Below are 13,969 nucleotides of genomic sequence, written 5' to 3' on the forward strand. Positions count from 1 at the left end.
TAGAAATGAAAAGGCAGGGAATTTGACCCAATTCTGTAGAGGCGTCAGGTAAAATTGGAACATTATATAAACCAGATATTTTCACCCTCGTAGGTCTCCATGCTTTTAGTGCTTCAATTTGCTTCAAAGTGTATATTTATGGTTATTGGAAATGCCTTGTACACATCATACGGTGAAAAGGACAGTCCCATCAAAGTTCTGAAACCAACGAGAATTCAAGGGACTATCTTGCATCTCAATATTTCAGTATTTACTGCGAATTGTATTCAGGTGCCCTGCCTTGTAATGGTCGGCACCTTTTTTTGAAAGCATCAATATTTACAATATAAAGGGAGAAATCTCTGGATTTGACCTAATGATAAATATCAACAATAAAAAAAGGATGACCCATTGATACAAGATGTTCCTCATGGACGGCGACGGATTCTCCCAAGACATCTGCCATTAATGACTGTGCAATGTATACCAGGCTGCTATACCTTACATCTGTTACAGGATGTGTATTTTGTGAATTGCGTATCTTTTCTCTTCTAATATTTTTTACTGCATGCTTCTTGGATGATATGAAGTTGTCTTTGGCTCTTTTTGCTGTAACAAAAGCACATTTCCCCTCTGAGGGACGAATCGAGGTATAATGATCCCAATTTGAAATCCTCTTATTTAATATTACTATAACTATTGAATGCAGTGATTCAATGACATCAGCTCACTTCTATTTATATCATTCAACAAAATATTGCAATGTTTAAGATTAAAAAGGAAGTGGAATCAGAGTTTGCACTTTCTATTTTCCGTTCATATGGTTAACCCTCCCTCTAATATCTCTCGTGCATGTTTATTTTCAGTGATATTATAAGAAGGAATAGAGTTTTGAATTGAAACGCAAAGGAACTCATAGCTGTGTACAACCAGTAGGAATGTGAGGAATGACATCTTACAGGGCAGACTGTGTGTGACTGTGTGTGTGACTGACTGTGTGTGTGTGTGTGTGTGTGTGTGTGTGTGTGTGTGTGTGTGTGTGTGTGTGTGTGTGTGTGCGTGCATTACCTGTGTGTGACACTGTTTGTTTTGGGATTAGAGTTTGACCTCCGTGTGTCTGTCTGGGAGGGTGTGTGTCTGTGCAGCTTTGCATTCCATTGCGATGTGTTCAGCCTCACTCTGCAACAATAGGGCATAGTTCCCAAAAAATACTCTGTGTGTGTGTGTGTTTCAGATTCTATGTAGGCGTGACTATGAGGACATACAGACAATCCATTCAGTCACTGCTAGTGTTGGACTTTTCCAATGGCAGGGTGACATGGTGGAGATTGTAGGACATGTCTGTCTGTCCGTCCGTCTGTGCTCTCTAACATGCACACCGATGAGCTGCAGCAAGTGTGGAATTATACAAATATGTCCTGCGAGTCCTGTGTAATTCTATTAGCAACAGAAGTCAACTCTAACTCGCATACTAAAACACACACACACACACACATGCACAGGAGTAAACACTAGCCCTTTCACTCTCTCAAACAAGCCCACTGTGCGTTTCATCAGGGCAATGTATGGGTGTAAGAGAAGCAGGAAACACACACACACACACACACACACACACACACACACACACACACACACACACACACACACAGGGGCACATATTAACATTACCTAAAGTGGAGCTCTATGAATGGAGCCAAACATCAGAGACACGCTGTGGCTGTTGGAAGCAAATTAGTAGGGAAGGACTGATCCGAAGCACGGATTCAGACATGTCCGACTGCATCACTGTGCTATCTGCTAACTGCTATCAGTTGGAAATGGACAACATATTTACAGCTAACTTGACACACTCCCGCTTCTTTCCATCATTGTATGCATCGTTCTGCTTTGTTTCTTTATGTATATCTGACTCTATCTCTACTTCTCCCTTTTTGTATTGCTGCCACTTTAGTGTCAAGTAAGCGTGTCCAGATGAATGCATTGCACTTGCATGGGAGAAAATAACCTCTAGATAGATAGAAGTACTTTATTGATCCCAATTTGGGCCAGTTTTGCATTGCAACAACATAAAAACAAAGCATTGTATATTACAATAGAAATAAAATTGCATTTAAAAAGAAAGGGGCAGCATTTGCTCTGTGAACATATGTCCTTAAAATAAGTGTAGGTATTGAACGTATAGCCCAAGTGTCTAATGCCAAATTGATCCACCTTTTCTCGAAAAGTGGTTTTGATTTTGTGAATGTTTCAATGCATTTCTTAGTGCATAGCTAATTCTTCTACATGAATCCATAGTTCGTTCTGGTGGTCTAAAGCTCGTAAGACCTTCATTTCACAGTAATGTGTCTGCGGTGCCAGCACACAGCCTTTATATAACGAAACAAGACAACTGATTGGTTTACAATCGACAAGACAAGACATTACCAAACAATAGAACTGTCAAAAATAAACCACGAATGGGGTTTGGGTGCAACATATGAGTGGTGAATGATGCAGAGAAGGCTGGGCGTGCAGTATTCTGGTCAGAACCTACTTTCGACATTGTGACGGCTCAAACGCACCCTCTGTTTTCCCTGTCAGCTCAGGTGTGCTGGCAGAGAAATGTACTTGATATGAAATTTGACAGTTCTGGCAAACCTTGATGGTAAGACTCTGTTTTCAGCCATTCCCATCATCCCAAAAACAAACTAAGGAACTGCTGTTTTAATCAGAATGAACCATGTTCTTACCTTTTGCTTTTACCCAACCAATTCATTTCCATATCTTTTCAGTGTCTATGCTCCTTAAAGTACAATTCACAAAAAACACACACAGTAAGCTGTTTTCTCTCTCATGTATTGATCTTCTTGTCTTTTTTTTCCCTCCTTCCCTCTTGCAACCCCCTTTCACTAATCCTCAGCACCATTGATTTCTTCCCATCAGAAGATCTAAAAAGCCAGCCTTTGTTTTCCTCTCCCCATCCCTTACCCAGGAGTCACCTAGTAGGCAGATTTCCGAGGCTATTATGGTTTGACGTCCTTGCTAAAGAAAGCAAAAACGCACAAACACTGAGTTAAAGTGACATCAGGCACTGTCAGGGGGTTTCTGCAGTGACAGGGGAAAGCCCTTACCCGCCGACACGACCTCCTGCTTTATTAATGTGCATAAAGCATACTGTGGTGGGACGTCGTGCAGGAGAGGCTATGCTATTACATAATGATTTCACACGCACACATGCACTCCTTCTGTTGGGAAGATCTAAATCTACATCCCAGCCGCCTGTCAGCACTTACTTTACAGGCATGTAAGGCATGTACATGCAGATGATGCCATTATGTATCCCTCCCTTTCCAACTCACACTTATATTGTAAAGTGTATACACACTTCCAGGACAGTGTGTACTCTCGTGTCATCTGACTATTTTAGTCCAAGTTGTATCAGCCTCATCCGATGTTGCATCCGGAGGATGGAACGATAGAAAAGAGGAAATTAGGGATTACATTTCAAGTGTGTGTGCATGTGTTTACATTCATTCGCTGCCTATATCAGCTGTAATACCTCAGAGAGCCCCGTGGTGTTGCATCATCAGCAGCTCCTCTAAGCCACGAGACATTCTATCAGAAACCATTAACCGGTTTACATCTTAATACATTTTGTGTTTTCCTGTCACTCACTCAATATTTAATTTATTGATCTGTAAAACACGTAGGATTGACCTATACAATAATATGCAATGATAATTCCACCGTGCCCTAACTGACTGGGAATTTTTAGATGCCATGGTTCTGTTGCTACTTGGAAATCGCCACAATGGACCACTAACCCTTTTTAATGAAGTGGATCTATATTACAATTTATAATAAACTTTGACAGCCCTAAAACAGGATGATTGGATTTGGATATTTTGGATTTTTTGTTGTTAAATATTGACTTAATTCTGTGCACAATAACCAAAAGCCTCCTGAGAGTTATTATAAAACACACACACACACACACACACACACACACACACACACACACACACACACACACACACACACACACACACACACACACCTCCTGTTGCCACTCCCTGTTCTATAACAAACTACAGGCCTGTGGGGCTGCGTCTCGCTTTCCCTTTCTTCGCTTCTATTTATCCCTCATTATTGTCTCGGCAATCCTCACATCCCTTCTTACATAAACAACCGTGTGTGTGTTTTTTTCAAGAGCACAAGATGGATTAGTTAGGAATTACCTGAGTCGTCAAAATGTGTGACGAGAGAAGCACGCGTGTTGCTTTGTTTATTCAGATGGGCAGCGATTACGTCTCAGTGCATGCTATGTGAGTAAACAATAATGAATTCACTTTTACAACTTCATTACATGTTTATCCAGATCATTGAATAATAGTGTTTCTGCGAGTGCCTCCACGATGGAAGCACTTCGACATTTTTATCTTGCAGGTTTTCAACTCTCTAAAATGCTGTTCACATTCCCCGAGGGCTTAGGTGTGATCCTTCCACACAAGGACAGAGAGATGTGTTACATAAAATACCTCAGGTGTAAGGTTCTGAAGATGAAAGTGGCGTGTCACTCTAAATAAAAATCAGTGCTGGGAACACTTTTGAAACTAAGTACTGTATTAAGTTAGTCAGTAAATGATAATAGCTCAGTGTGGGTGAGTGTGTGTATGTGCGTGCGTGCGTGTGCGTCAGGGTGTATTGACAAAGTGCTGTGATTGTGTGGGCTCGGTGAAATAGTTTGAATGGCCCGCGAAGAATGTCAGCGATAGCATCTCTGTGTGATTAGTGCGATGGCAGCTGGACACTGGGAGACAGACGCATACGCGCACACACACACACACAGACGCACATGTAAAAAAAAAAGTCATTATAAGGGATTTACGATTTCATGGTTAACATTATCAGTCAGATAATTCCCACCTGCCTAACAAAATCACCATAGTGTGGTTAATTTATGATCATTTTGATGGCTTGATCACTTTGTGTACATGCACATAGTCTACATACTTTAACAACTTCTACAGTTTACACAAGAACATGTGGTAAGTAGCTATTTACGATATGACACCTCAGCATGACAGAATGGAGGCTCGCCCCCTATAGGCGTGCTCGCAGTTGTGATTTAGGGGGTGCGAACAGGTATCAGATAATCAAGTCTCTCGGCCCTGCGTTTCCCTTTTGCTTTCATGTAAACTAACTAAGGGGGGGGGGGGCCACGCTGTGTGCCAGTGCGGTTGTTCAGAACCTTTCCTAGAATTATCTCTGTGTCTTCTACACACACACACACAGACGATAGCATGGCGTGCCTTTGAAGTAGATCCCCTCAGGTGGTTAATAAGGTGGGGTGTGACCTAGGGTTTCACAGAGTGAGCTGTAACTGAAGCAGATAAACCAATCCATGACTATGGTAAGGTAGGACAAACAACTTGTTTTGGTAAGAAGTTGCATATTAAGTAGGGCACCAGGACGGCTCGTCACAAACCTGTCAAACAAGGACATTGGGAAGTCCCTGCAGTCGTATAATGCAAACTCCAGAAGCTTTACATGCTAATCCTTTAGCTCAGCTAACTGTAAGGCTGCATCTAATTTAGATATTGTCTTATCTACATATTATTTTTCTAAATTAACTGATAAATTGTTTTGTCTATGCCTAAAATAAGTAAAAAAATACCAATTTATAGTAGTTAACGTCTTCAAATATCTACATTTGTACGACAAACAGTCCAAATCCCAGAGAATTGGGCCGCTGTTCCATCGAACTGTTGGAGACAAAAGGTGTGTGTGTGTGTGACTGAGCAAGGGCTAAAAGTCCCTACTCAGCTGTCTCTGTATATCAGCTGGAACAAAAAACAGAAGTGTGGATGTAAAAGGAGCAGTGGTCACACACACACACACACACACACACACACACACACACACACACACACACACACACACACACACACACAATCACACGGTGTAGAACAGTATAAAAGGCAAAAACACGTACATTTCAATTCTTCTACAATCACGCTTTGAACTCTCCTGTGAAGTGATAGTAAAACGAGTCATAAAGTCATTCAAGCAGGAGCCAGCATTCACTCTGCTACACACACACACACACACACACACACACACACACACATGGTAGCCAAGTAAGCTGAGCATTTAGAGGAAGTGTCCCACCTCTCTTAGAAAGTGACATCAGAGCTGATATTTCCACACCTACACTTGTTTTTCTAGGCCATGTTGAGGCTATCACTAATACTGTCTTTTTGTTGTGCTTGATTTTGCTGTGAAAGACTGAGGAATAGTTGTATATCCTGCTTATCTTCAGGCAGTACGGCTTGAATTGTAACGTTTGTGCTTGGAGTTATGGGTGTGCAATAACACTATATTTCTTATCTCACCCATAATTATACAGTTCAGTCATTTCAGTTTACTACAATGACCGTGTTATTGTCATAGTCTGCACTTCCAGGTTCAGTTTTTGACTCCCATACTGGCGGTTGTTAAGATCTTAAGAATGTCATTAGGGTATGACGATGACTGTGCACTTTTCTCTGACTTATTCAGCATTGTTACTCCAGGGAAGAAACTTTTAGTTTTTTTTACATTTCAGAGATAAATATAGTTGCCTGATGCAGTTTTGGCTGCAGTGCCTTGCTTGGAGGCAAAATACAATAGGTTTCCCAGCAGCTGGCCTGGATCTGGTTTCCAGCCTGCAGCTGGAGTGCAGCAGGAACCAAAAGCACCCGATTTGACCCCTTTGATCCTCAAAAGAAACAAGTCAGAAGAATCTTTTTTCATATTTGTTTGTATTGCTGAGTAATGATTAGGGGTTAGTGATTTGTAGAGATCTTATCGTAAAACCTCATCCAACACAGATTGTTATTCAATGTTTACCCAAGGAAGTTCACTTCCGATTCCAGGTCATGCGGAGTTGTTCTCTTATTAACAAAACACTCTCTCTGCAGCAGCAGTTCAGGGAGGGTCCGTGCCACTGAAGGGCCCCTGCCTGAGAAAGATACAGAACAAGCTCCAAGGCTCCTGAGCTTCCTGGGGATTAATCACACACAACATTAAATTGTGATGTCATATATTAAAAGAACATGGACAGGAGGAAAAGGTTTTTGGGATTAGGTCTTCTGTGTTATGTCATGCATCACCCTGACAACCGCTATAGGAGCTTTGTTGGTGTCTTGCCAAAGTGAAGCTTATGGAGAACCCCACACACACACACACACACACACACGCCGCTTATTTCTCTCCGTCTGTCATTTTCACTCCCTTGCACATGCATTCACTCAATCAACACTTCAACAAAATCTACCTTTCCTTTGGACACACACTGTATGATTCATTTGAATTGTTTCCCACTTTAAGTGATTTTCTACAAGATAATCGCCTTATCAATGTCAACAGATTTCAGATTGTTATAACCAATTAAAAGATGGCGCAAAAACACAGAATACATTAGTTCACTATAAACAAAGACAAGGAGAAAATGCAAATTAACTGCTGATTGTCCCCGAGTCTAAATATGTTGGACATGTGTTATTATAGCCCAATATGGAATTTTACTGGCCGTAGTCAGGCGGGCAATCCTTATGATTGAATCCTAGTTTAAGCAGTCACCATTACTTTTACAGGACTAAACTTCAACTGTAAATTCACCTAAATAATGTTTATTTTGTGAGTTTGCAACAATCCAGCGAACACAAAGTATTTTTAGACTCCCAAATATCGACCAACCTCAGAAATGGCAATCTGTTGAGCTGTAGAAAAAACAACTTTCATTGGAGAGAAGTGTTTTTGCTGTTCCTCAGAGAGGCTGGCACATCCACAAATACACATGACTTATCTACACATACATTTACACTCCCAAGCAATTGTTGGCACGCAACACAATAGAAACTGCCTCTTCCATGGATTTCCTTCCTTTGTTGAATCCAGATTATTTCCGAGTGGCCACACCAAACATGTGAGCCGGGGTTGGGAGCTCGGCTCAAACTACGGCACCTGCTGTTCTCATTCTGGAATCTAAGTCCATCCCACTGTAGGACACAGACTAATGAAAAGGTTCTGGTCCTGTGGTCATGTGGGGTGTAGAAATATACACTTAAATAGCCTACATAAAAAAAAAACACTCCTATCTTGATATTCTAACGAACGCTACGGCTCGTATTCTGTGTTGAATCATATCAGTTGTTCGGTGGCATGGGTCCTCGGCCTACTCTACAGCTGGCGCCCCTGACAAACTGTATACCAAACACACACACACACATGATGTGGGGTTATATATGGAAACCAGGGCAGTGTTTCTGACCAGCATGGCTTTGTGGTTGAGGCAGTAGGCAGCAGTGTTCCTGTGACACACCCTTGCCTAAGCACCAGGGTCTTATTTAGAATGCTGATACACTGGCAGTGAGTGTAATGAGAATGCCTACATATCTGTTATTTACACTCCTGCCTCTGAAACCATCTATTGTTTACTATATGTAGAGTTTGTGAGCAGTTCAGAATCAGAATACCTTTATTCGTCCCACAGAGGGGGAAGTTTCATTAGTTACATTAAAAAGAGCCAAAGACAGCTTAATATTACTCCCAAGATACAAAGATATATATACAAGACTTACACAGTTTTACAAAATACACAAAAATAGACCCCGGAAACAGTTCTGAGGTATAGCAGCCAGGTGAATATTGCTGAAAAAAAAGTTAAGATTCTGTTTTGTTGACTGATGGCTATGACTATCTACGTGATGGTTTGTTTTATTTTTTACAATATGTCTCTGGAAAATGGAACTATTGGTTTTAGGATGTATTTATTTGATTTGTATTTTTCACTGAAATAAATGGGTTTTTTCCCCCACATTGCCGTGTGCACAGGTTACTCCTGTTAGTTGGGTTAAGGTCCTTGCCCAAAGGCGACACATTGGTGGTAATAAGGAAGGGGCAAGTATTACCTACCTTTTCATTTTACCTACCCAGATTTGTTCTACCATTGAACCAACAATCTACCAAACACTGTTCTAACCTTAAACACCTTCCCAATGTTTTGTCTTCTCTGAGTAGAACATATTTTCTAATTTGTTCGTTTTAGTTTTTGAGCAGTCTCCGAGGAAGGTTTTTTATTTTATTTATTTGTTTACGTTTTGCTAATACACACGGTCTAGAATTACTTACTTACTCCTCTTCGTCCCCTATGGGACATAAGGCTTCAATGAGCTCTCTCCATTGCATTCGGTCCCTGGCAGCATGTTGGGCCTCTCCCCACGACAGGTTCATCTGTTCCACTACTGTCTAGAATAAGTAACCTTAACCCTAAAAACAGTTTGCTAATTCACACGGTTCAGGACATTTTTCAAAAATAATGATAAGATGTATAAATACTCCAAATAGTTTAAGCTTTACAACCCTAAACTATAAACTACTACTACTAGTAGTGTGTTCTCTGTTCTGTAGTATTACGATCTGCATAACACTTAAATTAAAGGAGCTGAAGTACAGCATGACGTATCTCTACCTGGTTATGTGTGGTAATGACTGGTTAATCCAGCAGATGGGGCTGTGGAGTTATTTTTACTTTGCAGCATCTGTTTGAGGAAGCTGATCTAAAATAAAGCATAGAAAACACAAACTTAAAAACATACCCTGAAAGATTTGTGTAGCTTTATTGAATGTGTGGCGCTCACAGGTATGTAAACTGCCTTTTTATATTGGTTAGGTACATGATATACTCTATTGTTGGGTGCAGTTGACGAAAGAAAGGTCTATGAAAGCGTTCATATGAGATAGGAAGGAAACTGTCAATCTCAGTACTGATCCGCTTTGCAGGAAATGAGTTCTTTGTCTTTGAGCAAGAGCCTGAAACCGAACCTGCTTGTTCAACAAATGAAAAAGAAGTTGTCAGAGAGGGGAGGCATGACTTTCTCAGTATGGGACAGAGATGTCAAGTTTGCGGTTGACATAAAATGAGGAATTGTGGAGGTGGAGGTGAGATAGAGAAACACAGTGAGCAGAGGGAGGATGACTTCTGCTGACACCGAATATTAGATGTCATTATAGTTTGAACTTGACATAATATGACTTCCCTGGTGACTAACGGTTGAACTCCTAGACGACCTGATGCTTGCTTTGATCTCTGTGGCTGTGTTAAAGTACAGACTGTCCTTCTGTGTTGAACCAAGTCATGCATTTCTTCCATAAATTGTGTCTCCTTGTGGTGGAAAGTGGCATTGCATGAAGATAGCAACCAGTGACACACATAAAAACAAACTGTCTCTAACTACATGCCCATCAGTCAGGACAGAGGTCAGGTCTTGCAGTTGGGTAACTTTCAGAGCGTTTGCTCAGGGGCACTTCAGCGCGGATGCCTGCCATCCAAGGGTTTGGAGCCAGGTCCTGTAGCCTTGTTCCTGTTCTGCTTTGATGTGACTTTGGGACATTAACCAGCATTCCTGTTCAGTTCCCGTCAGATTTCCCTCTGATAGGCAGATACATTAAGTGATTCCATGTATCGTGTTATCAGATGGAATACTTCCTTCGCCCTGTCATGTAACAGTAACAGTTAATGTTGTTACTCTGTTGTCATGGCGTTGATCGTGCAGTATAATTGATTTTGCACTTTCACTTCCTTTGAACACTTCTCCCCTCCATCCCTCTCACTTAATGTTGTCCTCCTCGGCTCAGCTTTGTCTCTCCATTTCAGATTCAAACTCTGACTCTTTCAATACTTCTTAAATGTGCCCGGGTACACTTTTCTAAATGTCAAGAAATATCCTATTCTGTTCAATTCCATAAATCACGTTTTGGTTGATGAAAGTTAAATCGGTGTAGGAAGTTGAGGTTGAAAAGGGAGGTTTTTACGTTTTGTTTTGTCTCTATTTTTCAGTATACATTTCAGACTTGATTTTTAATGATTTATTGATTTTTGTTCTTTTTGTAGGGGCAAATGAAGTTGATTTAGGAAATATAACTGAAGAGAATCATAATTTAGTGGTGTGATGTAATGTCATTTTTGTTATATTATATGGTGATATTTATAATTTGAACTACTATCTTTATGGTGATCTACTCTGCATCATATATTCGAATAATGCCATATTAATTTGTGTTCTGCATGTCTGATTGACACAGCAATTCCTTTTTAATGTATTTCACTTTTGTTTCCAGCATTATTTAACACGTGATAAATGTTTAATGTTTCCTTTTTTATTCCCCTGTCTGTGCCCAGCCATGGCGGAGTTAGACCTGAGTCTGAGTGACGCACTAACGGACAGCGTTCCCCAGCAGGGCCCAGAGAGCCTGGTGCAGAGGGACTTTGTGGCACAGCTGGAATCGGAGACCTTCGACGATAAGGTGGGGGAGACGGTGGGAAAAACAGACTACATCCCCCTGCTGGACGACGACACCAGGGCAGGTGAGACTGATACGATGGAGCACCGTGGGGCCTGGGAAATGTAGATATTATTACTTTTACTACAAGAACAGTACAAAATGAGTTTGAGGATGCTGGACAGTGCTGACCATGGTTGTGCCAATTACATTTTGAGGTGAACGGGTTCTTTTATTACCAAAGACGGAGGGTGGTATTGGCAATATACAGGAATATTTCTGATTAGAACTTCAGAAAAATGGACAATAAACCTGAAATAGTGAAACCAATTCAGAACGTTAGGGAACAGAACAGACGCTAGTGAGCTGTCAGTGGGCACCACAGTTATGCGTTGCTAAATAACCAAGCTACGGCTAACATTACCACGGAAAGGTTTCATTTAGTTACAGTATCATGCGTTCAAGCTCTGTTGAGTAAAATTCAGTATTGGGCAAACATTAATTATACTGTCATCATGGTGTCTTTTAAATTTGGCTTATGGCAACTTAAACAAACAGTTTTCAGAATTGTTTCACAGCTAAAGGAACAGTATGCATTATTAATGGAATGTATGTTAGAGTACATCCTACTACACAACACATCATTTTAATAAATACATTTTAAATCAACTTTAAAATCAATTAAAAACTCCATCTCCTGTGTAACTTAAACCCCAGTTAATCTACATTCACAGTACTTAAAGCAGCAGGTAATGGTTCAACAACATTACGTTCTCGGGATAAAGATCTGTGTTGTGTAATATGAACTGCAGCTGCTCCTAAAGGACTGATAGTATCAGGGCCTGCTGGACACTAGCTGTCGTTTTGGATCAGCTGGTGCGCCATTCAGCCGCGGGAAACATAGTAGCCTGAAGATAAGCAAAGTGCTGCTTTGAATATCTCAATTTACTATTGCCATTTGGGATTTTTGTACCATTTCTGAGCAGTCCAAATGCCCCACCTGCTCCAGTGAAGAGGCTCAGGGTTTGGATCCATGTATAATAATAATCCACCACAGCACTTTGGTACAAGTAAACAAGAATGTATTGTTGACCAACCTGCCTACTTTAGGACATTGTCCTCTAATGTCCTTGGGTCTTCAACTACATTTCTTTCTTTGCATTTAGAAAAAGTGGAGAAGAACTGTTTTGGTTTACACTGTATGTGGATGTATAGATTCTGAAGAGTATTACTCTTGGGGAGGGCTCATTTTTACTTTGGTTTGTTATTGTTTTTACACAATTAACATACACTGTATACCTGAGTGTAATGTCAGGAAGGTCACCCAAGCCTATTATGGAGAAAAGATAAGTAGGCAGATAGACGGCTCCACTACACAGCCAGCTAAAATGAAGTGACAGTTAACCGGGGCCGACTCCGCTCTCGGGGCCTGTTTTTGGTTACCCGGACACACTGGCCAGACATTCAGACTGTGTGTGGGCATTCGTCAGTGACAGCGAGCTGTAGGATGGGCCGGGGGTGGGCTTGCCAGAGATCTACTGTGGCACACTGTGTGTATTTGGACAAACGCAGACATGCTGACATGCCGAGTGCCAAACAGCAGGGCGAGGCAGTCTGCAAATAACTGTCCCTTGTCTACAGGAGAGCAACACAGGGGAAGTTCTGTTTTGTTATTCAACAGAATTTTAGGGTTAGGGTTGTTGCCCTTATGCACATGTTGTTAGCCTGCGTCGCTCTTGTTGTGATTAGTGATAATTGGGTTCCGTCAGTGTTTGTGTATGAAAACAGATTAGGCATATCTTTTGTGTATACATGTGTTTTTTTGCATGTTTTGTTCGTCTTTATTTGTGTGGTAGTAGCGAGTGCATGGGTGAAAGGCCAAATTGTGAAGTGTTTTCATAAAAACAGGCCATTTACCAAATCAGTCTTGTTTCTGTGCATGTTGTTTGGATGCTATTTATATGTTTGAGTGATTGATTCATGTCCTTTTGTGCTTTGCGTGGTACATGTGTGTTAGATAAATATAGTGCAGTGATTCAGCGTTTAGATGTCACACAGTATCACTGCCTTGGACATGCACTCCCCTCTGCCAGCCCCCATCTGAACAGAACATGCCTGTGTGTTACTAACTGGTTCATCCACTGGCAGCCAACACACATGCCTGTAGTGAGGTGCCCTTCAAAAGCCCTAAAACTCAGGGTCAGGGGACTCCGTTTAGTGCCAGGCTCAGTCTGTATTATCGACGCTCTGCCAACCAATACCACGCAGTTTGATTTTCTATCTCGTCAAGCCATTAGCAACCGGATGAGTAATGTGTTTGCTTGTGTGTGCGTGTGTGTGTGTGTGTGCAGACACCGGTGCTGCGATGGAGAATGGAGAGCAGGAAGCTCATGGGGTGCAAAAGCCTGGTAAGAAATATCCCACAATTCCTTCTGCCGTCGGGAAGGCCGTCTGGTCCATCCCTGTCTCCCAATCACGGGCTGTCAGTCTTTTTCTTTTTTATCGACCTTGTTTACTTCCTTCTTGTTCTTCACCGCAGTGTGTGTGTGTGTGTGTGTGTGTGTGTGTGTGTGTGATTAGACTTTCAGGGAGGATTTGAGCTGCTCTTACTTCTCTCTAACAACAAGGCTGCTTCTCTTAAAACATGTTTTTCTAAGATTAATTCTAAACATGTATTTGTTCAATA

General features: G+C 41.3%; 1 protein-coding gene across 6 annotated transcripts in view; it reads left to right on the forward strand.

The window, feature by feature from the left end:
* LOC134883835 (microtubule-associated protein 4) overlaps positions 1 to 13,969 on the forward strand; it is an 87,516-nt gene that overhangs the window by 7,856 nt on the left and 65,691 nt on the right. For all 6 annotated transcript variants that reach the window (XM_063912279.1, XM_063912278.1, XM_063912281.1 and 3 more), the window contains exons 2-3: positions 11,183 to 11,368; positions 13,635 to 13,691. In XM_063912279.1, the coding sequence (XP_063768349.1) occupies positions 11,185 to 11,368; positions 13,635 to 13,691 (241 nt within the window). In that variant the 5' untranslated portion in view covers positions 11,183 to 11,184. The remainder of the gene's footprint in view (positions 1 to 11,182; positions 11,369 to 13,634; positions 13,692 to 13,969) is intronic.

The sequence above is a fragment of the Eleginops maclovinus genome, chromosome 21 (genome assembly GCF_036324505.1).
Source record: "Eleginops maclovinus isolate JMC-PN-2008 ecotype Puerto Natales chromosome 21, JC_Emac_rtc_rv5, whole genome shotgun sequence".
NCBI lineage: Eukaryota > Metazoa > Chordata > Actinopteri > Perciformes > Eleginopidae > Eleginops > Eleginops maclovinus.